Source organism: Varroa destructor, unplaced genomic scaffold (genome assembly GCF_002443255.2).
Source record: "Varroa destructor unplaced genomic scaffold, Vdes_3.0 BEIS01000004.1, whole genome shotgun sequence".
In the NCBI taxonomy this organism is placed as follows: Eukaryota; Metazoa; Arthropoda; class Arachnida; order Mesostigmata; family Varroidae; genus Varroa; species Varroa destructor.
In genome coordinates, this window is record NW_019211457.1 from 34,948,877 (window position 1) to 34,973,667 (window position 24,791).

Consider the following 24,791-nt stretch of genomic DNA (forward strand, 5'->3'; position numbering starts at 1 on the left):
TAAAAAATCAGGACGCTTTTAAAAGCCTCTCTAATTCTTTACAATAGCATTTTAAAATAAATTTCCTTGATTTAAAAATTAGTCTTGGCCCAATTAATTACACACTGAAAAGACAAAAAAAACAGTCTGAAAATTACGAACTAATGAAAATATACATTTTTTTGGGACATTTTATATATATATATATATGGCAAAACGTCCTTTCGTTTCGTAAAGGATATAATCCGATGCAATAATCCGAATAAATTTGTTATTGCCAAAACATATGGATAGAGTGTAATCGTTACGTCATACTTTTCATGCAAAACAGCAAGAGAAGATCTTTTCCTAATCTGTCGAATAAACCGATGACAATGTATACTAACTACTGCAAACAGGAACTAAGATGATTGAGTGTTAAGTGAAGCGAACGTAATCCTGCCTTCTATGGACGGACCCGACGGACCCCCCCCCCCCACTAATCTAGAGCTACACCGGGTCAATCGCAAAAATCTGTTCCGATGAACATATAGCTTTCTCTGTGAGCGCTTGACATCTCGATAGTCCGCTCTCCTAGTGCTGATATGTTTCGTTATCGATCGATAAGGAGTAAGGCAATTTTTTAGTTTAACTCCAGTCTCCATGTCTCTTTTCCCTTAAGGATTTTCACGCATGCTTACGATTGTCGCACCCTTGTTTCTGATTATCTACATTGGGTTTTATTATAGGATTTGAGCGGGCTGTACGCACTGGCTATTTAACGCTTTGGCAGGTCTGAGCTGGTAAGTCATCTCCTGAACAGTAAAGACATTCACACACAAGTTAGACACACTGATGGTTAATTGACAATCACGTTACATATACATGTTCGTGACTCATATCGAACTTTATGTGTAGAATGAGATTAGTTCTTCTTGGCTTGACTACTCGTCCGAGCTAAGTTTTACTGCATTTTCAGAGATAGCCCTCTGCGATCGCCAATCGCTCTCCGTTATCTTTCCATAGGTCGGCCGTTCCATGAACTTTAAATCCTAGTAAATGCTTTGAAAAGAACTAAGAGGATTAAAGTGACAGGAATCCAGCTTCTCATTTAGCTTTGTCTCCCCTTCGGTCGAAAATAATCTTTTCACTAGATCCATGGCTTTTGGGTAACCATGCGTTTTCGATTGGCTATTTGAGCATGCAGGAATTGTCGGCCGCTTCTCGACTACGCTGTCTTCGTTGTCGCTTACATACAAAACTGTTCGATATACTGACTAAGTTCAAGGAACTTGCGCAGAAGCTGTTTCCTTCGTCAGGTCGTCGCACGGTTCGTTATATGAGAAGATTATCAGTAGAATTTGTGATGGCTGGCGTATAGAGGAAATGGAGACTCAGTATCTTCTCTTGATGTGCTTGGTAACCTATTTTAGGTGTTTAACACCACAATCAGCCCACTTAAAATGCTAAATATAACGTCAGTCCTGAAACGCAACTTGCAATACTTGAGTTGCAGATTTGTGTAATGCTGAGATGTTTTGGTCGATGTAAAAAAATATCGATCAATACGACTAAGTTAGATCGGGAATAACCGTCATACGTCAACTAACGCGGCCTTTGTGGGCCTTCTTTAATGGAACGCTCATGTGATTTGCATTCACATTTATAATATATAACATAAAATTAATAGAACATAAAATGTACAAACAAGTAGCCTTTGGTAACGATGAGCAAGGTGAAGATAAATATTAAACTTAACCAAAAGAGATAATATACGTATACATATCATACATATACAATTCACCATAACGTAAAATCTGATATCGAAGCAGTTGAATAATATGGGTGAGAAAGTCACATCCATATTGAATACATATAGACTTCGTTAATGACGATTCTCCACTGTATTACATGCGCACATATGGAAAATACTAATACTTAACAAAAGTTAGGTTTAAAGGCGTTTCGCGTACAACTGTACCTTGTTTGCGCGTATAGCCAGCAGGCAAAGTTCGTTGTTGCCAACAACTACAATAACGTATATGTAACGTACCGTGCCTATATGTTCAAACATGTGACACCAGGGTACATTATCAAGCGTTAAATATTTCGGTACAATTTTGCCTACATTTTCTGTGGAACCGAGCCCTGCTTGTCCACGAATGCCCAGCGATTCCGTAAAGCCGGCTCCAAATTTGCCCTCCCTATTCAACCCTCGCAAACGCGTCCGTTCCAGTCAGCAGCGAACTGAGTTAGTAATGGGGTAACATCCAAATATATGCCTCAGTTTTGGGCATATCACATTGCTGTGCTTCACCACTGCATTCAATTGCCACCGTTATTTGCAACGACACTACCCGTAACCCGCAACCTTTTTTACTCCTTCTGCAGGAAGCACTTCAGCTACGAACGCGTAATTTGTATCACTGATCTAGGTCGCCGCTGAAAGCTTTGCACTTACTTAGCTTTGTATACCTTCAGCGAAGTTCTCCATCCCTAGTCTCTAGATAGAATACAGCGGCATAGATAGAACCAAGGCAAGCGTGCTTAGCATCAAATGCCGGTCAGGGTGAAAGGACGCGCACGAGATGACCTTTCAAGCCATCGAGATATTGGAGCCGCTGCTGGTAATAAACAATGATTACGCACTCGCGTGGACTGCGCATGGCCCAGACGCTGTGAGAGCCGTAACTGAAATTACCACACGCACACAGAGATATCGACTGATGCACTTCATGCAATCTGTGCGATGAAGAGGTATAATCCTACGCTGCGTAGCATCACGGAAGACTCGACAGCACGTAATATTTAGACGGTCATAAATTAGACCGACCTTTTTGTCAGCCTCGTACAGTTATTGATAGATATTAATTCTCTTCAAGTAAGCGTGTATTAAAGGGAATCCGGTGTTGAATTCGTTTGAAAATACAGACATAGCGAATGTTTGCCACATTTATCGTAACTAAAATCAAAAGTATAGATAGGGACTAAAATAAGTAGTAATGATGAAACTGCTATATATCTTCCAGGAAGAGAAGAATATCCAATTGGTTAAAGTTTGCTACAATTGTAAAATGCGTCATAATTGTGAAGATAGGTCAACGTATATTCGAAGGAGATTAGATACTTTTTCAAAACTCGTTTTTTTGCAGTCTGCGTGTTCCTGTTCTTCCAACACGGCATGTGTATACAAGGCAAAATCCGAAAAAACAATAATCCCGTTATTATTACATCCCGTGCAAGATTACCGCTAAACCTACTAGGCATGCATCGCGTACGTAATAGATATCGAGACAGAATGGTACGAGTGAACATGTCTAACGACGTAATAACAATAACGTACCTTCAATTCTTACTCTCTCCAAATTACCATTTATAAAATTCTTTCTCTTCAATCAGTTATGCAATCGTCACACGATGTACCACACCGATCTAGACTATAATAACGTGGAACGTTTTTTCATTGATTAAATCAATTATTTTCTTATTATATCAAGATTATACCATTCTTTTCAAGCTGTTAATAAGAACCCGCTTTATTTATAGAAATTATATCAGTTGTGTGGTGAGACGTAAAGCAATAGACCCTTGTGCTTCGTTAGCCAGAAGACAAACTTCAGATTTGTACTATTGAGCATTCATACTACTTTGTTAAAGGGTACCTTGCCAAAAGTTTGGTAATTGATTCCTCCATTTACTTAGCCAATAGTACTTATGCAATATTTCAATGACATTTTCGTATAATACAACACACAGCTAACCTTATTATATATAATTATACAACCTAATTTTACATGCAGCTGAACAAGTTAGAAACAAATTGCCTTTTTTAGATGACGGTGTTCTCCTTCAAGGTCTCCTAGTTTAATTCTCTGAACGACAACAAAACGTGGATTTATCGATAGTAGATAGGTGGACAAGTGAAGGAAGTCCTGCGGTAAAAAGGAGTACTGTCTTTTTCAAAGCAGCCTCTACTTGGCTTCGAGCAGTATTCTTTTAAGGCGGCCAGGCCTCACTAATACGGCCTGTTAGCAGATCTTCGAGCCACCTACAAACGACCGTTGTTCTTGAGGATAACAGGGGAACGGTCTGCCAAGAGCAAAATGCTTGTTTTGGAAAGCTTTTGATGTCAGAGTATTTGGATACCTGTTCCGGAAGACTTTTCCTCCTACATGATCTCGACTATTTTTTCCTGCTAAAGTTGTTATAGTAAGTGCGGTCTCATGATCGCTATCGAGCCTTTCGGAACAGATGCACACAGCTCCTCCCTGGGTTGAAAACGTATCGTGTTATGATAACGGAATACCGTTTTGACTGGTGAAAGAAATTGCCCCGTATCCATTTTAAATCATCTGAGTAGTTTGAGGAACGGCTCATGTAATCAGCTCGGACTGTTCCGTCTTAAATGAGATAGTTGTGTATGACCCGAGTGATAGTAGGCTTTAAATTACAATTTGTCAACCTGACGTTCGCTTATTTTTGCTCACATTCACCGTGCTGACAAAAATGGTGGCAGCTCTTCTCCCGATTAACAGACAACGGTTTTTACATCCGGGCCATGTCTGCAACCTTGTTACCATTGTGGTGCGCAAACATAATGAAGTTGGTTTTTAAATCAAGGCTTTTATGAACAGTAATACAATTTTAAGAGCTAGATATATCTACAGGATGGGACATTTATTAGGATATCTAGATTAGGTGGAGTTTTTTTTTCGCTGTTGTTGTAGCGGACATGTGTTCGTCCAATATTCCTATGAACCAGTTCTTTTCTAGAGCAAAATTATCTTATTATGTGAGAAAACAACGCGTCATTCTTGAGATTTGACCGAAGATCAGCCATTGTCAAACGTTTTTTTGCGCTGGACGATACGTTAACAAAATACATAAGTTTTTGGATTACTTCAAGTCAACGGTGTGTCGCGTCACAAATGAAGACACGTGTGCAGAAGAAACTCAAGGCAGCGTAGTGCAACGGAAAATGCATGATGAAGAACAGAACAATATGAACTTCAAAGTTGATCAAAACTGATGCCGTCCAAAGGCGCATTTGTCACGATATCTGTGTTTTTATCAGGTTGCTAGCGACGACATTTGAAATAAGTAAGAAAATTATGTCACGGATCGTTCACGAATACCCGAAGTACACGTCGAACGTCCTCAAAGTCAGATGGATGCTTTCTGAGTATGCACACGTTGTTTCATGCCAGGAGCCAGCCGTCTGAGCCAATGCTTGCCGGCACTAACGAACGTAATAGAACGAAAAAAATATGACCGGTGTCGATTGCTCCTTGGCTCTCCTAAGAACAAAACAGCACATCAATTTTCACTCTTGTTTGACAAAAAAATATTTACCAATGATACGAAAAGCAACCGCTCAAATCATTGTGGTTGGCTCACGATCCAGAGGATGTGGCTAGCAGAAATCTAGCTAATATGCAGTAAAGCAGATGTCATGTCACTGCACCTCTTCTAGAAAAGCGAGCGGATCAATAAAGGAATTTATCCGCATGTTGGAGAAAGTCCCTCCGCGAATGGTAGGTATCTGGTCTTCCAGCAAGATGGCCTACCTATTCGCCTATTAGCCCACTACCTATTAGCCGGTAAGTGAATAACTGGCTTCTTGAATGCATGAACGTGTTTCACGTTTAGACCCATTATATTTCCATGTATATATATTAGTAATAGGCATTATACATATTAATAAGTCTTAACATGGTAACTTATAACGATTCACTCGTGTTACTAAAAAGCTGTTCGCGGAGTTGCAAAAGGAGCATTTAAGATGGCGGTGTGGACACGCAAAGCTATAGAGCAAAGGATTTGTGGGAGACAATATAATCTTACTTCATCAATAATTCGCCCACGGTCTCAATCTGCCATACACGTAAGCCCAACGCTATAAGTTAAGCGAGAAAAGGTGTAGCCTGTTCACTATAAGTGCAAACGCCACCTAGTGTCTACTCGATGTCTCCAGATAAGGTCGTGATTAAAAAAGTGTCTGTCTTTCTAACTTCGCATAGCTACAGGGCCAGATTCTCAAAGGGGGGTTGTGTTAACCCCCTTACTTACTATAAATATAATCATAGATACCGAACCCTATTTGATATACCCTATTTCAATTGTATGCTCTTTCTAATCGTACATATTGCTAGTAGGCCTTCCACTTGAATCGGTATGGCGACCTAACCTGGAAACCACTATTTTAGTTGAACAAGTAGTTTGAGCAGTTATGTCATGAAACAAATGAGTATAATTTCGTAGAACAGGCTTATGAAATGAACAAATGTAGCAACGTGTCCTGTAAACTTAAGCGTTAACATCGCTACTGGTCCTAAATCCCAAATACTTTCATCGGATTATAGTGTCATATAGGCCTGTTTCTTCTTGGAGTTAGCACCAGCCGCGTTCTTTATGGCAGGAAAAATATATGTGTAGCATAGGTGTTTTTCAAGCCTACTTTGCATAGGCATGTATTTTGAGATTGTCAGGGAACAACTGATGTGTTATTCTGCGATGTATTATATTTTACAATTCAACACGAATCATTTTAATGATAAGCTAGAACTTTGGGATACACAGAAGATTTATTACTTATTTTTACACAATCACCACAATCTAAAAGGCAGAATTGAGCCTGAAAGGGTTGTAACGACTGGTCGGTTCCAAGCACTGTTATCTTGCTGATGAGCTTTCTGTCAATTGCTTCATACCCTAAAGCCCTAAAAAAAAACCCCTAAAGGTATAAAATACCCTAAGAACGCTTTTTTCACTATTATGGACCAGAATGAACTAGTCTACTGCTTTTCGAGGTTGGGCCACGTACGAAGGATTAAGTAACCAGTCTACAATTATGGTCAATAGAATCAGCGACATGTTCTAGAATCTTCTTTCTTTGAAGAACGGTTTGTAATATTTTTCAAAATGATCAATGGATGGTACCATGCCATTGTTATATGATTTTTTAAATATATTTTTTAAAGAGTATCTGCTGATTTGTATTTGAACTATCTATTTTGATAAACCTATTTAAACTTGACATATGCTTCTTCATTAAGTTAGAGAGAGCTCCACCGTTGCAAACGATGAAGCTCTCCAAGAGTATCGTGGTCTATTCTTCAAAACCTCGAATGTGTATTTCGTACATTCTAACACGCTCTGAAGGATAAATTTCAGTTGAACGCAACCGAATCAATACCAATCCAATCAAACTGGACAGATTGGTAGTCTGATCCAGTAGGGGAATTTGCAACAAAAAAATTTTCAATGATGCTCGATTTGGATTGCAGTTCGGTTTCCCGTCATGTCTTTTAAAGCCGGCGTGAGGAGCCAGCTTAGGTGACAATCTCCTCTGTTGAGTACGGTATCGGTATCAATACGACCCTTAAAATCTTATTTAAGGGCTGACACAGAAAGTCTAAACATTTCTGTACGTGGCGAGAGTTTCAATGCCGATGAGTTGCGTCCTCCGGCCAAGAAACCTACGCACGCCTACGTACATTATTAAGCCTTTTCCGGCTAGATGTAATGAAATCACTTCTACGCGAACTCATCTCAGTAATCACCTCTTTAAGCCAAAGAGAAGCAACGGTATTTTTTGTAGAGTCATGTTTGAAGCCGCTAACCAAAACTTCCAGTAGCTTCGATCTTTTTGACAAGCCAATGCAGGAATCAACCAGGCACTGGTTCCCTTGTTGGCCTCTAATGGCGGTGCATTCGATACGTTTACAAAGTACGTTCATCACGATTTGATCATCCCGGATGAGTTTAATGTCATTAATTGCAACAGCAAACATAACGAAGCAAAAACGAGATAAACATTTAGTATCTGTGAAGCATGGCGAATTTAAACTTATATGGCCGGAAAGGCTAAAACTACACCCCTGGCTCGTCTCCTGATTGATGCGCTACCACGCGCCTCTTACGCCCTCTTGATCTCCACTCGAATTTTTGGGCCGGTGCATTTTCACTGCCCAGCAAGGAGGACACCAGTGCCATTACTTATGCTTTTCGGCGCTTAAAAACTACGATACACACCTTATCAGATTCAACGAACAATGTTAGCGGTTAAGCGTTTGCCCCTTGATGAACTGCCCCAATGCATTCGGAACAGCCCATTCGTTCCCGCCTTTTCGCTTCTGCACACACGTCTATGAAAAGCCACCTAATATGTCTAACATCACGCTTTCTATTTTCTGCATTCAAATAACTTCTTTTTTTCTTTAATTTTCTTCTTATTTCTGGCTGTCATGATCATTCAAAGTGTCTTTGATGGTATCTGACCCGAGCGTCTGATATCAATCGTTTACTTCATCAACATTCTTACCGATCCCTCATTTCTGATAGGGTACGATTGTCTATGCTGTGCGGTAAGAACAGTAAGTGTAAAAGTCTATGATTAGGAACTAAGTTAGCATTTCGATTAATGTCAAAAGTCATTATTACAATTTCTAACCAATGTAAATCTTCAGCGAGATTTTTTGCCGGACTAAACATATTACCATTACCTCATCCAAATAGAATCTTAGATAGAACGTGAAAGAACGGTGGCGACGGCGACAGAACAAATACCACACGCTCGTTCTTCGCAGGGAAGATATCGCCCACTGATAGAAGAGGCATGACTCGATATAAATGCCTAACTTTTAGCCCTACACCTCATGGCAAACAGTTGTTTTCTTTCTTATGCTCGTTCGACAGAGCAGACCGCTACTTGCCATTAGAGCCAATCTATTAAACAAGTGAAAACAAACAACACAAACCGGCAATCGATCGCTGACTTTACTATAGAACAGCATAAATGAACAATGTCTATACTTGTTAGTGTTGCAACAGTGTATAACATTATTAAGATTATATAGAGTCGCGATGAGTAAAGCTATTTCGATAATAAGATACAGTGTTTACAAGAGATTGTGGAAAAGTACGCTCATATGAACAATGATAAGCTATTTTAGGCTTAGCTAAAATAGCGACTTACGCGTATCCGTAGGGATAAAGCGAAGGATCAACAATGAAATCTACATGTACAAGTAGCCCATTGGTCCCGTTTTATCGATCGAACCACTGAGTTTCCTTTCTATCGCTTTATCTTTCCCTTTTCCGTTTCCAGATCAGATGGAACTACATCGGTGAGGGGTCGACCGCATAACAATCACATAGCGGTGGGGTGACGTCAAAGTGGGCGTCCGCATGCGTACACCTACAAGGAAGCTTCATCAAGCAACCAAACAAATAGATCTGTTTTTTTTGTCTGCCAGTTGTATCTTCGTGTGATCCCCGCCGTACTGCAGAGTCTCTCCCTGGATCGATAGCTGAAGGCAGATATTATCGCTCTGACTTCTTTTCCGATACTGTTCCTTTTAATTCGCGTAAATTTAGGAGAAAAATGTAAGCCATTCTTATGTGCTCCTTTCGAAGGTGGCTGTTCGGCCTAAATTTGTCTAGTTGATCGTCACAAGCCGTCCATTACTAAGGGCCAACGGCCTTAACGAGACTAATAAAATTATTCGCATATACAAGCGAGTAATTTGTATTATTCTGAACAAAGTTAACACGTTCATGTTTAAGGTTAAAATGTTTCGATTTTTCTCATGCGAGTCAGCAGAGTATATCGAGTACTTCCGAGTAAAAGATCCGAAGCAATTGTTAGATGAAGTTAAGGAAATTGACTTGTTGTATACAGAACAAATATCGCCAGAAGTACGTTGACACCTTTCTTGTTGACTTTCAAAAATGTCAGCCTCGAAGTTTCTGTGGTAGTAGCGTGCATTGAAATGGACGTAGGGCCTTTTGCGCAGAAAAATCGCGGCTAAGTTTTATACCCTGACATTTTATGACAATTTAATGATGGTACGGGTTCCCATGAAAGAGAGCGAGGATCCATATCCTAATTCTCTTATCCTAAATTCTCTTGCTGCCCCCGACGACTGGTCAACTTATTGCATCAATAACCAAGAACTTCTGAAACATACGCTCTCCAAAAGTGATCTAAATTATGCCATTTTTTCATGAAAAATTACCAAAATCTATATAAAGCATAGATATATAGATCCACCTGCACGGGAAGTAGCTTTAAACTTTTAAATACAGCACAAAAACTACATAATTCTTTTTGGGTACTTACGTTGCTCTAAGATGACAGATACAAAGAAGAATAAAAAGATGTATCTGTATAACTTACAAATGAAAAAATACACGGCTTTAGAATCTTTAGTTTCCCACGTGCACGATTAATAGGCACGTTAATTTCCACCTAGTATCTCCTCCCTGCGTAGTTCCTGTTCACCGTTATTTCAGCAAGTACACCATTATTTGGCGGATATGTAGCCTTATAAATCTCAATTATATGGCCCATAGATTTTTCTAAGGAAGAATTAATTGCAAAAGCCATCACGCAAAGAGAAACAAGCGGGGCTATCTACGGAAAAACATCTACGCAAGCACTATTCTAGACAAATAGTACTTTTTTTTTTATCTATACAAATATATAAATGTTTTATTAAATACCCCAGGATGCCGACATCAGTCTTCATCCTCTACGGCTGGTCCATTCCAGCCGAAAACATATAGTTTCTGTCAACCCCTGGTCACGAACGTAGCCCCTACCTCACTACGTTCCTTAAGCCTACTAAACATCAACGTTACTTCTACAGTATCATGAAAACGTTCTCAGTATATCTAGTCCATTTTCGTTTTTCTGTCCTCACTGAAGACAGAGTGGCCGTCCAAGGGTCAGAATTGGACAAGAGGACGATGTGTTTGCGGAGCATAGTCGGTCTCACTTACGCCATAATAATGTGGTTGCCCTCTCACTATCTTCTGACGCTCTTCAGCTTTATGGGGTAATCTAAGTCAATGTAGCTTCCATCGTGGTACATTCCGCAACTCTTCTTTTCATTGTGTTGCAACCTATTGGCAAACCCAAGGTCGTAAAAAGGACAGCCAACTCCGTTGCCATAGGCCTTGAAAATACATAAAGTGTTCGTGGAATAATCAGGTCGTCCGTCGCAATTTCGTGCAGATTGTCGAAGTCGGGCCGGGAGTCGTCTCCTGCCTCTTCGGAGAAAACTCTCCTTTCCTGCAATGAAATAGAAATGGAGGTAATAGAACAATTTTTAAATGGGGCTACAGGTACTTTAGCTATAGCTTTTATAGCGAACGCTGGTAACACTGCCAACGTTGTCATACGAATAGGCACACAAATACGTCACGGAGAAATCGTCGTAAATAAAATAAACGACCCACCTCGTGCAGGGTATTCACGTAGGCTAGAGTGAGGTGCTATCTTTTACAACAATTCTGTAATTATACTCGCTTTCGTTTAGACATTTTGTCTTCTGAGAAATCGATTCTCGAGTGGTGATTACTTCAACGAGGCCTGGCTAGGCTCAAAATTGGCTAGCAATGAAGTATTGTATCTTTGTATTTCCTCGGTTAAGTAGAAAAGTTGATATTTATGTATATTCGGGAAATATATCTACATTCGATTTTTTTATACCTATGTATAGCTGCCAGCAAGCAAGGTATTTTACCTGCTGTAATGGAACAAGTACTCGGTACGGTTTACACGGTATTATAGGAATAAGACAGTAATAAAGTACATTACGTATAGGACACGTGAAAATTGGGTCCACCGTAAGATCATTTACGCAATCATGTTCAATAGCCTCGCAGACTGGCGCATTCGAAAAACATGTACCAGCGAAAAATGTTATATATATATATGTGGTTTTTGTGTGCCTCTAATAGGGTACTCGTTATTTAGATTCGCTCAAATGTTATTACTATATTACTGCTTAAACCGTACCGTAGGTAAATTATCTTCACACAAGCTACACATACTTTTATGTGTCGTTAGCGGCATCGTCAATTACCACCTATGATATGCGTCTACTGACAAATATAGTTAAACTAATTATCTATGGACAACATGCCTTGCTACATGGTGTATGTAATTATCTAATGGCGTATACTAACTAGCGCGTTCTATGTAACTGCAGCCATTGCAACAAGCGTGCGTTCAGAGTTGCTCATAAGCAAGCACAGAGACTCCGTGCACGTGCGTGTGTCGAAGTGGAACTATATTGGAATCGGAGATCTTTGAATTGAGAGATATGAGAACGTTCGTGGAGCGGTTTGGGTTTTTGCTCAAACGTAACTTTTACGCATACAAATACAGCGGCCAGGCTAAGGAGAAGTGTTGTAGGAAAACTTTAGAAATAGCAATTGTTAATTTGCTGCCAATCTATCTCCAATCAACGTCATGATTATGCTACATAAGCTCGAAAAAATTTGCTCCCTGGGGGGCAAATTTTTTCGATCGAAGGGGCAGCGTGGCCTCCAAGATGAATACTTTCAAAATCTTAGCTCGACCCAAAACTAGTTAAGTTAACAGCCTGTTTCGGGTTAATGGCAATGAACTTAAACCAGTTTGATTGACTATCTTTCACGAAGATTCTAGTTCATATGAGTGCGGTGGACACCTATACAATTTTGTTCTGCGCAAACGTTTACAACAGAGATATGATAGTCGAAAAAGCTTGTAGGCTTCAATTTTACAGGGTGCGATGGGTGAAGTAGTCGTTGAAACGTTTATGCGAATATCTATATAGGCGTAGACTGCTATGGTCAGAGATTCAGAGTCCTGTTCAGTCTAATGTTTGCCAGTGTCATTCGCCTTGTACGCATTGACAAAGGAGCTACGCGGTTCGTCGAAAGCCTGCGGACCGACCGGTTCAATAAACTAGACGCAGGTGTTACAAGCTTTCACCGGTTTTCTGAGGACGGATGCAGAGATTCCTGCCCCCAGATATGCCAAACGTAAGAGTAAGCTATGTGAGCGTTTGCGACATTCAGTAACGTACACAACACTCAAATGTAATAGTAGCTCAAGAAATAGCTAGTCATCTCAGTACTAGCTATACTATGTATATAGTTACGATAGAAAAAAACACCGCTTCCAAAAAATAATAAATGACAAGGAAGTAGGATCCGGTAGATATATTCTTAGAAATCATCATCTTAATAAAACTCATGCTTCGAGCTAACACGTATGGACTATGAAATGTTCACGGTCTTGTGGTAGCAGACGAAACAAACCCATTACTCGTACCGAAACGGTGTGCATATAGATAGATGTATAATTGAACGGTCCTTTGATTCCGCCTGAAACCACAAGAGATAATTACTTAACCGACTACCAGCAACATTTCATCATTTTATTAGAGATGTATGTGGCTAAACTTCAAACACAGATGAGTTTATATATATATATATATATCGCTTGCTTATATATATAGAATTTTTTTTATATAAATTTCTTTTTTGCTTTGTTTTGAACGTTGCGTTAGCTGGCAGTTTTCAACATTTCAGCAGGTAAACAACATCCAACGAAGTAAGCGTGACGTTCAGAAAAGATTCCCTCAAAACGCCGTCAGTTATGCAAGCGCCGGTGGAGACAGAATATTGAGATGTACCATACGTTTGCGAAAATTCTGATATCAGTCAAGCACACAGTAAGCAAAGCGAGTGTGACACGGACCGTCTGAAGAGCAAACGACTTCCTGTGTAAATACAATAGGTTAGTATAAGCTACCGATGGTAACACAACACAGATCGCATCAGCAACGTGCACACAATTTATTATAACGTATTGTGTTTCTGAGGCACGCTCTTGACATTTAGTATTATGTTTATTGAAATATTCCGTATCTACCAGAGAAACGATACATTCAGTAGCGTTTCACGCAACGTCGACTAATTCGGCTGTTCGTTGTCCTTTGTCCCTTCTCTGCTCCACAACTGTTTCTTCTTTTCGTTCATTAAAACTCATATTGTTTCGCAGCTCGCACCGAAATGTCGAGGCGTCGATACACCCGTTCATGATATGGGTTAATTGCTTGTATCTCATGCCATCGTTGTTAAAAGGCTGTTATGTCAAGAGCGATGTCCTGTTGAGGACATAGGTACGCTACATCGTAACAGCGGTGTTCTTCACGTGTATAGGTAGCAGAATTAACAAACACGAAGGCAGCGTGCGTGTTCGAAAAAGTCTCTACGATGAGGATATGATGCACTTATAAAGCGCCTTGTCCCGAGACGAGTTCGCTGCATTTGTTCGGTATTAGCGCAGATCTGCTGCTGGGATTGTGATCGTACACTGGATAATAACAGACCGCTGGCATACCATTCGTATGTGGAATACTCGTATATGTTGGTAGACTTCAGTTGGGGGGTTACTACATCTGACGAAAACAAACGATAGGGGGCCCATAGAGCTGCGCTGCGAATAAATAGAATCATGGTGACATTTTTAGACCAGACGAATGAACAGACGACGGCTGGAGGTGGCGTCTATTTAGGGTCAAATTCAGTGCACGGGTTTGATTCTAACAGTGCGATGGCGTGGGGACGAGTTGGCGCTATCTGTCGGCATGCGTGTGTCCATTATTTCACTCGGCCCCCATTTTTGAAAGATTGTTTTTAATATTTGGTTGATAAGGTTTGTTTCTCAACGTCAGCTGACGAATCATAATGTAATAGTGTTATTTATAATTGGCAAAATTTTACTGAAATTATTCGAAGACTGCACTTCGTGTCGGCCTACGATTATGAAGAAATTCTTTATTTATTAGAAGCCAAAATAGGGCCTATCTATTCTTAACGAAAAGATTATTTTTTTCTTATTAAGATCAGGTAGTTTATAAGGTGTTAACGTATTTATACGTTAACATTTGTCCTTTTAAACGGATCTTCGGGATCGTAACTTCGGCCTCACGGCCATCTTTCCGCCATATATCAGTAGTGGCCTGCAGGCGCATACAGCCACTCTCAAGAAGTATTGTCTTCAATAGCAACTTGTCTATTTTGAATTTTGTTCATTTTCAGTTTGTCTCAAAATGGCGCTGCTGTACCATGTCGCCATACAGACACGTGCTCAAGCAGAAGCAAAATGCTAGCAATTTTTATCGGTTCTTCCAGCTTGCATGTTAACGGCATCGGAGATGAACGTGCACGTAACTACATAGATCGAAACGAACGCTCGATTAGCGCGGGTGAGTCGCAATGAGGCCGATAGACTCAGCCGTCTAATTTCATGCTAGAGTACTTAATGAGCGGAGTTTATTCGATCAGTTCGAGGCCCCTGATAGGATGCCAGCGTAACCGTATCTATCATCTTAGGGCGCACTTGTTCTAATGGAACATTTGGGAACGTCGAACATCACACACACACATATATATATATATATAATCAGAAATTTATCTATTGCGGACCCGCTATGTACGTGTACATAATAATTTTCCTTAATGTAACTATATACATACAATAACGAAGGTAATATATAAATACATTCATATATATATATATATATATATGAGTGGCAAACGCCTAAACAGATAATCCATTCGATAATCCATCGTAGTGAATTTCGTTTGTATTTTTTTTCATCTTTCGGGTATTCTAGCTATTACTAGGCGTCACGTTATCATGCACAGCTCTGCTAAGATAACTTTAACTTTTGATGTTTAATGAAAACTGAACTTAGCTCAAAGAGATGGGACGGCAACGCGACTGAGCGTACGGAAAATCTAAAAGCGCCGCAGGTGGATCAGAGCGAACGTCTGAAGGCATCTGCGTTAGGCGGCATTGAAATAGCATTAAAAAAGAGGATACGGCAGTATGCAGGGACGCATTATGCGTCTGACGATGGCAGATCAAGCCAACGAACGCTAACAGCTCACCTAGCCCGGGAATGCTTTTCCTAACCAGTCTGCCTGGCAAATCCCCTGTCGGGTTGGAAAACGCGTGTTACGTTCAAGCTTCGCCGGAAAGCATCTCCAGCAGTCGTAGCCAAGCTCAAATGCTTTTGCAAATCGTATTATCTCGTACCTTCTCAAGCCTTCTAACTCGTATCGTCCATTACTGAATGCTATTTATGGAATAAGCTTAGAGAAGGTGCTGAGTGCGCCCCACGTCGCTATAGAGGCGATATTTGTCAAACGTCAAATAAACAAAACAGATGTCCTTATGGAAATTTTCGTTTTTGCCAAAACTAAAATACAAAATGTTTAACTCATCCATTAGAAAATATGCCGGCTACTATTATTTAGTATAGGCAATTGGCTATACAAACACATCGTTGCATTTGCGCCGTACATAATAGATGAAAGTTAAGTTAACAACCAAGTCAAAATACGTTCATAATTAAAGCTAAACGTTACGTCCTTGATGTCGTTGACCTTTCTCCACAGCAGTGGAGAAGAATTACTACGTCGCCAACTGACTGAATGCAAAGAAAGACGGCGTCTATACCTGCCAGTCTGAAATACTTCTGTTTTCTCCAGGACCGAAATGGTGAAACACTCGTAGGTGTTTCGTTCTTTCTGAGGCTCGTCAAAGGTTTGGATCGTACACTAAATCTAGCTAACGGATTGGATTGATTGCTTTGACAGGGAAAAGCCCTCTGTCATCTATCAGAGGTCAATCTTGATCCGATCCGCAACCCAAGTGTCATTGTCGTCCTACTGAAATTTCAGATTTTCGACTCACCGAAGTTACCAGTTCAAGCAAAAAAGGTTTTTGCCACCCTGACTCTGGAGCTAGCATGGCTACTATCACTTCTCGGTAATAGCCTCTACGGTGATAAAAGCCGTGAAGCTTGGAAGGATCCAGTAGTCAGGCGTTAATATTGACCAGAGGACAACACGTACGTGTGTTTGGCGTGCAGTTATTGACAATTTTTTATATACATCTATAAATAAATATCTGCAGTTTGTCATTTATTCATATGGTATCTAGATGGAGCGAAACCTATGGATGGACGTATGTAAATATTCTGATTTCTTTTTCTTTCGATTACATCAGATTGCTCCCAAGTAGCTGTCGACCTCGATCAAGCTGATATTCGTTGTCTAACGAATCGGCGGAATGGCAACTGGTATCACTCGAAGCAACACTTCCGTATAGCGGTCCCCTCGGGAGAAAATTATGGGGAAATTCGAAAATATGCCAAGACGGATAGCGCGATTTTGTTAGTTGGCAAAATTCCGTACAACGCTTACCAAGATGTCTGTCCATAATAATTGTAGTCGTATCACTTGACTGCCCTGCAAGCCATTATTTCTTCAGACGCCAGGTTTACTGTATTGTTGGTACGTACGCCCGTATCCCAGTTATATCCATCTTAATGCGGTTTTTCAAAATCTCTTGAGCTGTTTATATTTATACAGTCTATTAGTTAATCGTTTGTCTGTTCGTTTCTATGGTCGTAGATCATCGAAGACGTACATGAAGAGACAAATAGACCCGGGGACCTGATCTTCGCGCATGGCGTAGTGATCTAACAACGTAATGAAGTTAAACTCGAGGTTATATTTGTAGCTTTTGTTTCCGTAAATATGCTTTCGATATGAAATGGGCTATGTCTATAGCACCGAGTGGGTCGTAATAATGTGGCATAAGTGCGATCGTCTATCGTCGAGGGCGTCTCAGAGCTACAGAAACGTACGCCTTTTAACCCTAGCCGAGCATTTGGACTACATTAGTTGTAACGACGTTCATTTGCAATCGATATTGGCTGTTAACCACCGCAAGCTATGGGACGACCGGCATAGTCGACATCATTACAAGATAGATAGTATATACATGTATGCTTTTCCACTACTAGGCCGGCGCAAGGTATCATTGTGGCACTTCGTATTCTAGTAATCCAATTACTTATGTCGGAAGTGGCAAACCTTCAAGTTAACATCAATATGAGGGGACGGCTAAAGCAACACTTGAACGCCTAATGGGGTCGATTAGCTCGTCAGCGCTTGTATTCAGTGTGACCAAGTTGACAAAAAAATGGCCGCTGAGCGGAGAAACCGCAGATCATAAAAATACCTAAATGAGTGAGCCTGGATCATGAGAGGCTCTTTTTTTGGAAGAGGTAAACGGAACGTCTTATCTAACGTGACCGCCACCCTTTACGGGTTTAAGAGAGCTAGGACTAAAGGGACTAATTCAAGCATTTAAATGCGTAACCGCTGGCGGCTTTAGTCATCGGTCAAAAAACGCTGAAATCAGCCCCTTTTGCTTGCCACCTCTATAGAAATGAGCTGCAATGCTGTTGACGCGTATTTCGAGAGGCGTGTCGGGTGAAGAGCGGGTACCGTTGGTTACTATTGCACAGCCAATCGCCAGATTTGTTGCGGTGGTGTTAATTCTAGTATGAAATTACTCCATCTAGTTGTTGGAGATGGCGGCGGGGGGGCGTTCGGGTCATACAATGTGTCACCGATTGGCTCCAAACTACGATGCCACACCAACCCTCCAGCGTTCAGTGGACGCAGCTGGAAACTATGGTGAAGGGAAACTAGAAAATGGAGTGCTTCACTTTTATAGAGGATGCGCTGTATTTTTTTCAGATTAAAATGAACGCGTCCTTTGCTGCCATGGATGGCCGATCCCTTGGGGCTCACAAATCTTTATCAGCGGCTTCTGAGCTCCCAGCAACTCGTTTGGTAACTGAAAATCGGGTGCTCCACAGTATGGAGCATAGGTAATCGAACACGAGAGCTCACGCAGCGGTACGACGTCTGCGAGCGAACAAGGCCGGATACGGATATCGATTACATCATACGCTCGTATGTCCGCCGATACACCGTTCCGATAAAGTGAGTCCGGGAGTAGGCAAGGAGAGCGAAGCACACGACTTATCATCCGTCATCTAAGCCTAGGAAGAACGCATCGAAAGCGTGAAAAAGCATTGGTCATGACCAAATAAATCATGACGGTTCAGCAAGCTTGTGTCGTAAAATGGATCGTCCCGAAACCTAGAAGGAAAATTTTACAGTTGGCTTAGTGAATAGGGGAAACCGGTTGCGCAGTGGAGCTATTTCGTCCGAGAAGTGTGGATGAATTAAATTATAATATAATTGTGAAAATACACTTCGGGGCTATATCAAGCATAAAGCAGGTTGCTGTATAGTACTTGCTCCTGTTTGTCAACAACAAGAATGAATCTGTGGGTCGCGAGGGTGACCATGCTAGCTTTGCTTCGGCCAGTGTTATCTTCATTATAGATACCATAACAATTAGTAATGCTTGAAGCAGCCTCCATAGAGTTAGGTACAGGATGATGCTCATAAATAGATAGGTTATAATGATGTTCTTTTTGCAAGGGGTAAGTAAAACCTTAGCCTAGTGACGGCTTCGATGTGTTACTAATTCATAAAGGTAACACTTTTTTTTCCTTTTCGTTCCTTTGAAGCAGGTCCATCTGCCTTATCTTCTGCCAGTCTTACAAATGCAGGTAGTCTTTCAAATACGACAAAAACAGCACTCGAGTAGGAAGTTGGCAAAAGTTGTTTCCGTTCATAATCACTGATTTTATACCAGGCGATGTGAAGTCCATTGGAAACGAGATTTTTGGAGATTTATACGATTATCTCCAAACACCGCGACTTGGTCACTTTTTTCGGTTGCATACATTTGCGGCCCTTTGATAAAAATCGTATTGGATTGTTTCCTGGGTTGTTTTAGACACTAACTGTGAAACCCTCCCACATAGTTTTCAGCAGTAGCAGATGATGTTGCTACTGCCGTATCCTCTTGTATATATACTCCGAAAAGGGCCTCCGAAGAGATTTATAGACAAAACCGTACCTGAACTTCCTATTTCGCAGGCCTTCCGAATGACATTACGAGCTTCAACAGCAGCGGCCGCTCGCTCTCGATATTGCTGATATTTATGCATACTTCCCAGTCGGTCTTATTCTGAAACGAATTGTTCAAATTTAGTATATTCAATAGCTACAAGGTCCTGTTCTTTGAACACGGACCATAATATACGTACGAAAATTGTTGGATATGTATTTGTGTAGATATTACAATAGCGCTTAATTTAATATGCCAGTGCTACTAGAGCCAAGTAAGGAGACAGATGTGACTTTCAGTGTCATACTTTGCAAGGGCTTTTACAAAACTGACTCAGCAACCTTTCGGAAGGCAATTTTTTCGCAATTGTTTTTATGTTAGCCTAGCTATACTGATTGAGGCCCTCTTCACCAGTGAGGCCTATTGGCAGCCGGCCGGTCTGCTGATGTGCCAACGCAAGCACTGTGGTATCGTCTACAGCGACCGATATAAAACTTCGGCAACTTTTGACAAACACTTCAGTTAAAACACTTTTCTCTCGAATCAAAAGGCTGTAGTTTTTTTTTTTCAACAGGTGTCGGCCATTAGCGGGATCTTATCATTGAATAACGATATTAGAATTTAAAGCAATGGCAGATAGAATAATCCATAAGCAGAAGATTATTGTTCAATTCCGGCGCTATGCCCTATTACAAGCAATCGGAAATGCTGCCGGTCTTAAAGGAGGGACGAATGTCGGGAAGGATAACCTGAATACCACTTCGACCCGACGAGAACAAGTTACCTCAGAAGCGGCCGCAGATTAGATCAGGGAAGGGTAAAGGAACCGTTGATTTGGCAGCGATACTACTTGACGAGCGGCTGTGAAAACCTGTGCCCGAAAGGGAATTTAATGGGGGATGTAAGGATACTGAAATGTTTTTACCAGGGTCATTCCGCCGTGTGTCGACGGCTTTCGATGCGTTGATTATAATAGCACAGCTAGAGGGTGATGTAGTAATTATCCAAATAAAATTGCAAAGGTGAAAAAAGTTTCGCTCTTCAAAGCTTTTAATTTTAACAATAAAAAAACTTAGAAAATGCTAACGCTTTCAGTAAGCGTAACTTTCTAGATAAGAAGCAATTGATTCTAACGGGCCCATTTTCGCCGCGGCGAATAAGATACATGTTCAGATAGGGTATCTATCTATTCTACGAGTTCTAGATTTCGTATCGGCAGCAATTGGCAAGAAGAGAGTCTTCGGACATTATACTTACAGATCGCAAAGATAAGTGTCATCATTGAAAAACAAATAAATGTCTTATTTGATTGTCATCCCAATATTAATAATGTATTGATAGTGTGCATAGTGTGATGTTCTTTCATCTAATGGCAGATGGCGTTGAACTGATGCCTTTAGTGGCAGCCCAAGAAAATCAGATTTTAGACAAGTATTTTTTGTGCCCGACTCACAGCATTAGCAAAGGACGATTAGGACAAGTTAACCAAATAATTTGTAGATGGGGTAGCCCTGTCTCAAAAAATGGGCCACATCTAAAGTAAGCCGAAAGAACTAGATTACTATCCGACTGAAGTAGTAGCAGTGCTGATAAGCGGCATCGCACGTAGGTCCAGCTCACAAGAAAAAAAAAATAGGAACAACGTACGGTGCCGCTATATCGTAACCTATTCAACAGGAAGCGTCCCAAATACGACGAGATCGATTTAGATAAATTGCCGCGCCAAGGCAAGCCGCTTTCTCGCTCTTTTTGCAGTCGAGATGAATCGAGGCCAACGCTCTCACTGAATTTTGCGTTACTTTGAAATGAAAACTCGACCACACAGGCAAAAACGCGACAGTCACCAACATATCGTGATGAAGCAGGCTGGTTTAATCCGATAAATGAAAACACTTAGCGAGCCAAAGGTGTTTTAACTTACTTAGACGCAATATATTTATCTGTCTGTATAATAGTTTTTCACAAACTATAGCTGAAGTTTGCAACAGCATTTATTCCGTTGCAAATACTTATCCCCTTACTCGTTTGTAGTTATCTGACTTTTCTTCCTCCACTAGAATCTTCCAACAGCCGTTACCTTAAATCAATATTTGGAATTTTACGTCCATTTTCTGACAAAAAAAAACGAAGTGCTTACGTCAGTTTTCAAGCTATCGCATTGTTAGCAAATACCGTTCCTCTATTTCTCGGTCGCCCTTTATGCCTGTTCAGCCAAGATACATCAAATATGATTCAAATGCCTTGTGGCAATATAGTCATTAGTATGTTTGCCTGCTTAAGTTAGGCACAAGTGATAGTCTGGGCTTAAATCCGTAGCCACGTAGTTCGCTGGGAGGAATTAGCCGTGCGGGGTAAAGCCTAACAGTTTATGCACTCGACATAATGCTCTAGACGTATCTGCTAAATCAATACAGTTACCAAGGAGAACTACTTGCTTTTGCCTTTTTTTTTTTTGTATCCGTAGAACCTAAACTTTCTTAAATTCAGGAAACGTAAGGTGCCGTAATAGAACAATTTATTAGGTGTACATTCGAACATTTGTAAAAGCTAACTTCGACAACACCAAGAACAATTTTGTTTTTCTTATATTTCGTAAGGATTTTTTTAAGCGTCAAAACTGTATTTACTTTTTTTTTTTTGGTTCCAATCTAAATAAACCTCTCAGAGTGATTTGATTGAGCTAACCTTTAGCAGGTTGCTTCGTCTGGGAAAGATCTAAGCACAGTATGGAGCCAGATGGGTAAACGCTTATTTCGTAGGAAGTTTTACTTGGCCCAGAGCGTAATGTTGATTCGGAGAAATATGGCGTTTTTCGCGATGTTTTCCCTTTTTAGGCAATGGCTCTGCGAAAATATTTTATACATGTTTACAAGGAACTCTAGCTAAGAACTGAGATAGGTTATATTTTGGAAACATCTATTTTTCGTTGAAAAATTTCTACTGACAAGATGGTAGCCGAGTGTTTATATGAAGATCTATCGAGGGGTTCCTTACTGATACCACTCGAAAGCCCTCGTCAAGCTGAAACAAAACGCTAGGCGTGTTCCCATATCTGAAATTGATATTTCGTCGTGAAGTTGGTCAAAAACCCTATGAAGGGTCCGTTTGTCCCAGTTGTTAGTGAGGTGCGTTTCGAGCTATTTTGAAGCGCTTTTTGAGCATATTTCTAAAAGTGTCATGAATAAAATTGTAACAACCTGTATGACAAACAACTTTTTTTTTTTTTTTTTTTATAAAATTTCCTAACAGATATTAGAAAAGAGTTACTCGAAGGTCTGAATAATTGAACAAAATCACAAAACATGTATCTGTATCTAAAATTGATATTCTCCAAGGTTAAGTGTAAATTGCAGAAACCCGCTGTTTTCTTTTCGACGTAATCATGGGTGGACATGCATCTATTATTCTTCATATATTATAGAGTAAATTCCTGTTAAATATCGATAAGAAGGTTTCAAGCAATTATCTCTGAGTCATATTCAAAGAAAACACAGAACATTAAGAAAGATGTAAACATTTATATCTCTAAACATCGTACAAATATCCTTGAGTTTTAGCAATATCCCAGGAATAGAATTAATGTACTAATCGTCATTCACTGTTAACTAGTTATTGACAGAAAAAATAATGACAAAAATGAACATTTTACATGTTGGTGATGTCGGGAAGATAAAAAAAATCTGTTCTCTTCGGTGATATGCCGGGAGCAGGGTCAGCCTTTATTCAATATAAGTTTAGCTAGTTAATGCAAAACAATTAAATTCTCGAGCCTCGGTGATGTCCCAGGGAAAGAATCAATAGATTAGTTTCTTTCGTCGACGATAAGATTTGCCGAAGGCCGAAACGGTTCACACACACGTTTCTAACGGTCGGCACCGACCCTTTATATGCGTTGCGGAGTAAATGTATCAACACAAAAGGAGCCCTGTAATTGTAGGACTTTATCAAAAGCCAACATTTTACAAGAGAAACAAATCTACAATTGGCTGAACTCTCTGAAAAACATAACAGAACAGGCCAATGAAGTACCACCGCAACCGCAATAGGATAACTGTCTACCGTAGTCTATGTAAGCAAGCTTGAATCAATATATAACAGCAACAAATAAAGTGGATAGATGATACAACGAAGACTGGCTAAAGCTCGCCCATCCATTCAGTTTCTAATTAAGATCAGACCAAGTGACAATTTTTCGTATGAAAAGAAGATTTAGAACGACACGCTGGACGGATGTCTCAGTCGAGATATCGGCGTACTTTTGAAGCGTTCGATGTCGACCGATGACATTGATCTTTGCTTACGAACGTTTTACTACAGCTAAACATAGTGTCACTATTTCCAAAGTCACCCGAAGCACTGACTATTATTGTTACCGTTAACTGAATTGGGTTAAATAAGTTCGTATATTAATATACATTTGGGTAGCGTTCAAGAGTCTAATAAATGCTGAGAATGTATGATAGCTTCCGTCTGGGTGTGGGTTTACAGCGTTATAGTGACCAGTTGCCCTGTGGTCAGGCCCAAATGGCTACGATTACAACGAAGGAAAATTCGACGTCCTATTATTATTATTATTATAGGCATTGTTTAGCCTTGAGACACTGGCTAACTACGAAGCAGTGCTGTTATACGAATAGCGAAACCGAGCTACATACAGCTAATTAGTTCAGTTTCAGCGATGATTCGTGTGAAGATTCAAAGAAAAGCTTCTTCGAAGAAGAGCGTTTCGTGACAATCGGTACGGAACGACTGGGTAAGCTCTGATCGTCTATTTATACAGTAGAACCGCCGGAGTTGCTAACGGTAGTGAAAGACGACGGAGCAATGAATCGATACGTAGTATTTTTTTTTTTTTTTCGAGATTCAAGGATGTTGTCGGTTACTTTGGAAGTTAGTCCTTCGTTCGTTAAATATCAGGCACATCGTTTTGTTAGCCTAGTTACGAATTTTGCATTTTCTGTACTGTCTGCTGACTATAGAATGAGACATTGCTGCCTTTGATTAAAACGACAATCTACTGAATGCAACTTCGTTGCAATTTTAAGCTAAATCAAATAGAGTACAAGCTTCACATTGCATAAATAATGACCCGGTCCTCTTGAAATTGTGTCAGATGGCTGGCTTCAAAACGAAATGAATTTTCTGCGTTCGGTTTCAAACCTGGTGCGCCTCACAAAATAACCTTTCCCTTCCC

At 40.3% G+C, this 24,791-nt stretch overlaps 1 protein-coding gene across 12 annotated transcripts in view; it reads right to left on the bottom strand.

The window, feature by feature from the left end:
• LOC147756123 (uncharacterized) overlaps positions 1-24,791 on the bottom strand; it is a 67,659-nt gene that overhangs the window by 8,970 nt on the left and 33,898 nt on the right. For 5 of the 12 annotated variants that reach the window (XM_086986576.1, XM_086986573.1, XM_086986577.1 and 2 more), the window contains 3 exons: positions 19,607-19,717; positions 13,070-13,122; positions 444-11,035 (listed from right to left, as the gene is read on the bottom strand). In XM_086986576.1, the coding sequence (XP_086842702.1) occupies positions 10,805-11,035; positions 13,070-13,122; positions 19,607-19,697 (375 nt within the window). In that variant the 5' untranslated portion in view covers positions 19,698-19,717 and the 3' untranslated portion in view covers positions 444-10,804. Of the gene's footprint in view, positions 1-433; positions 11,036-13,069; positions 13,123-19,606; positions 19,718-24,791 lie in introns of those variants that run through there. The other 7 variants (XM_086986580.1, XM_086986578.1, XM_086986581.1 and 4 more) reach the window with 4 other exon arrangements.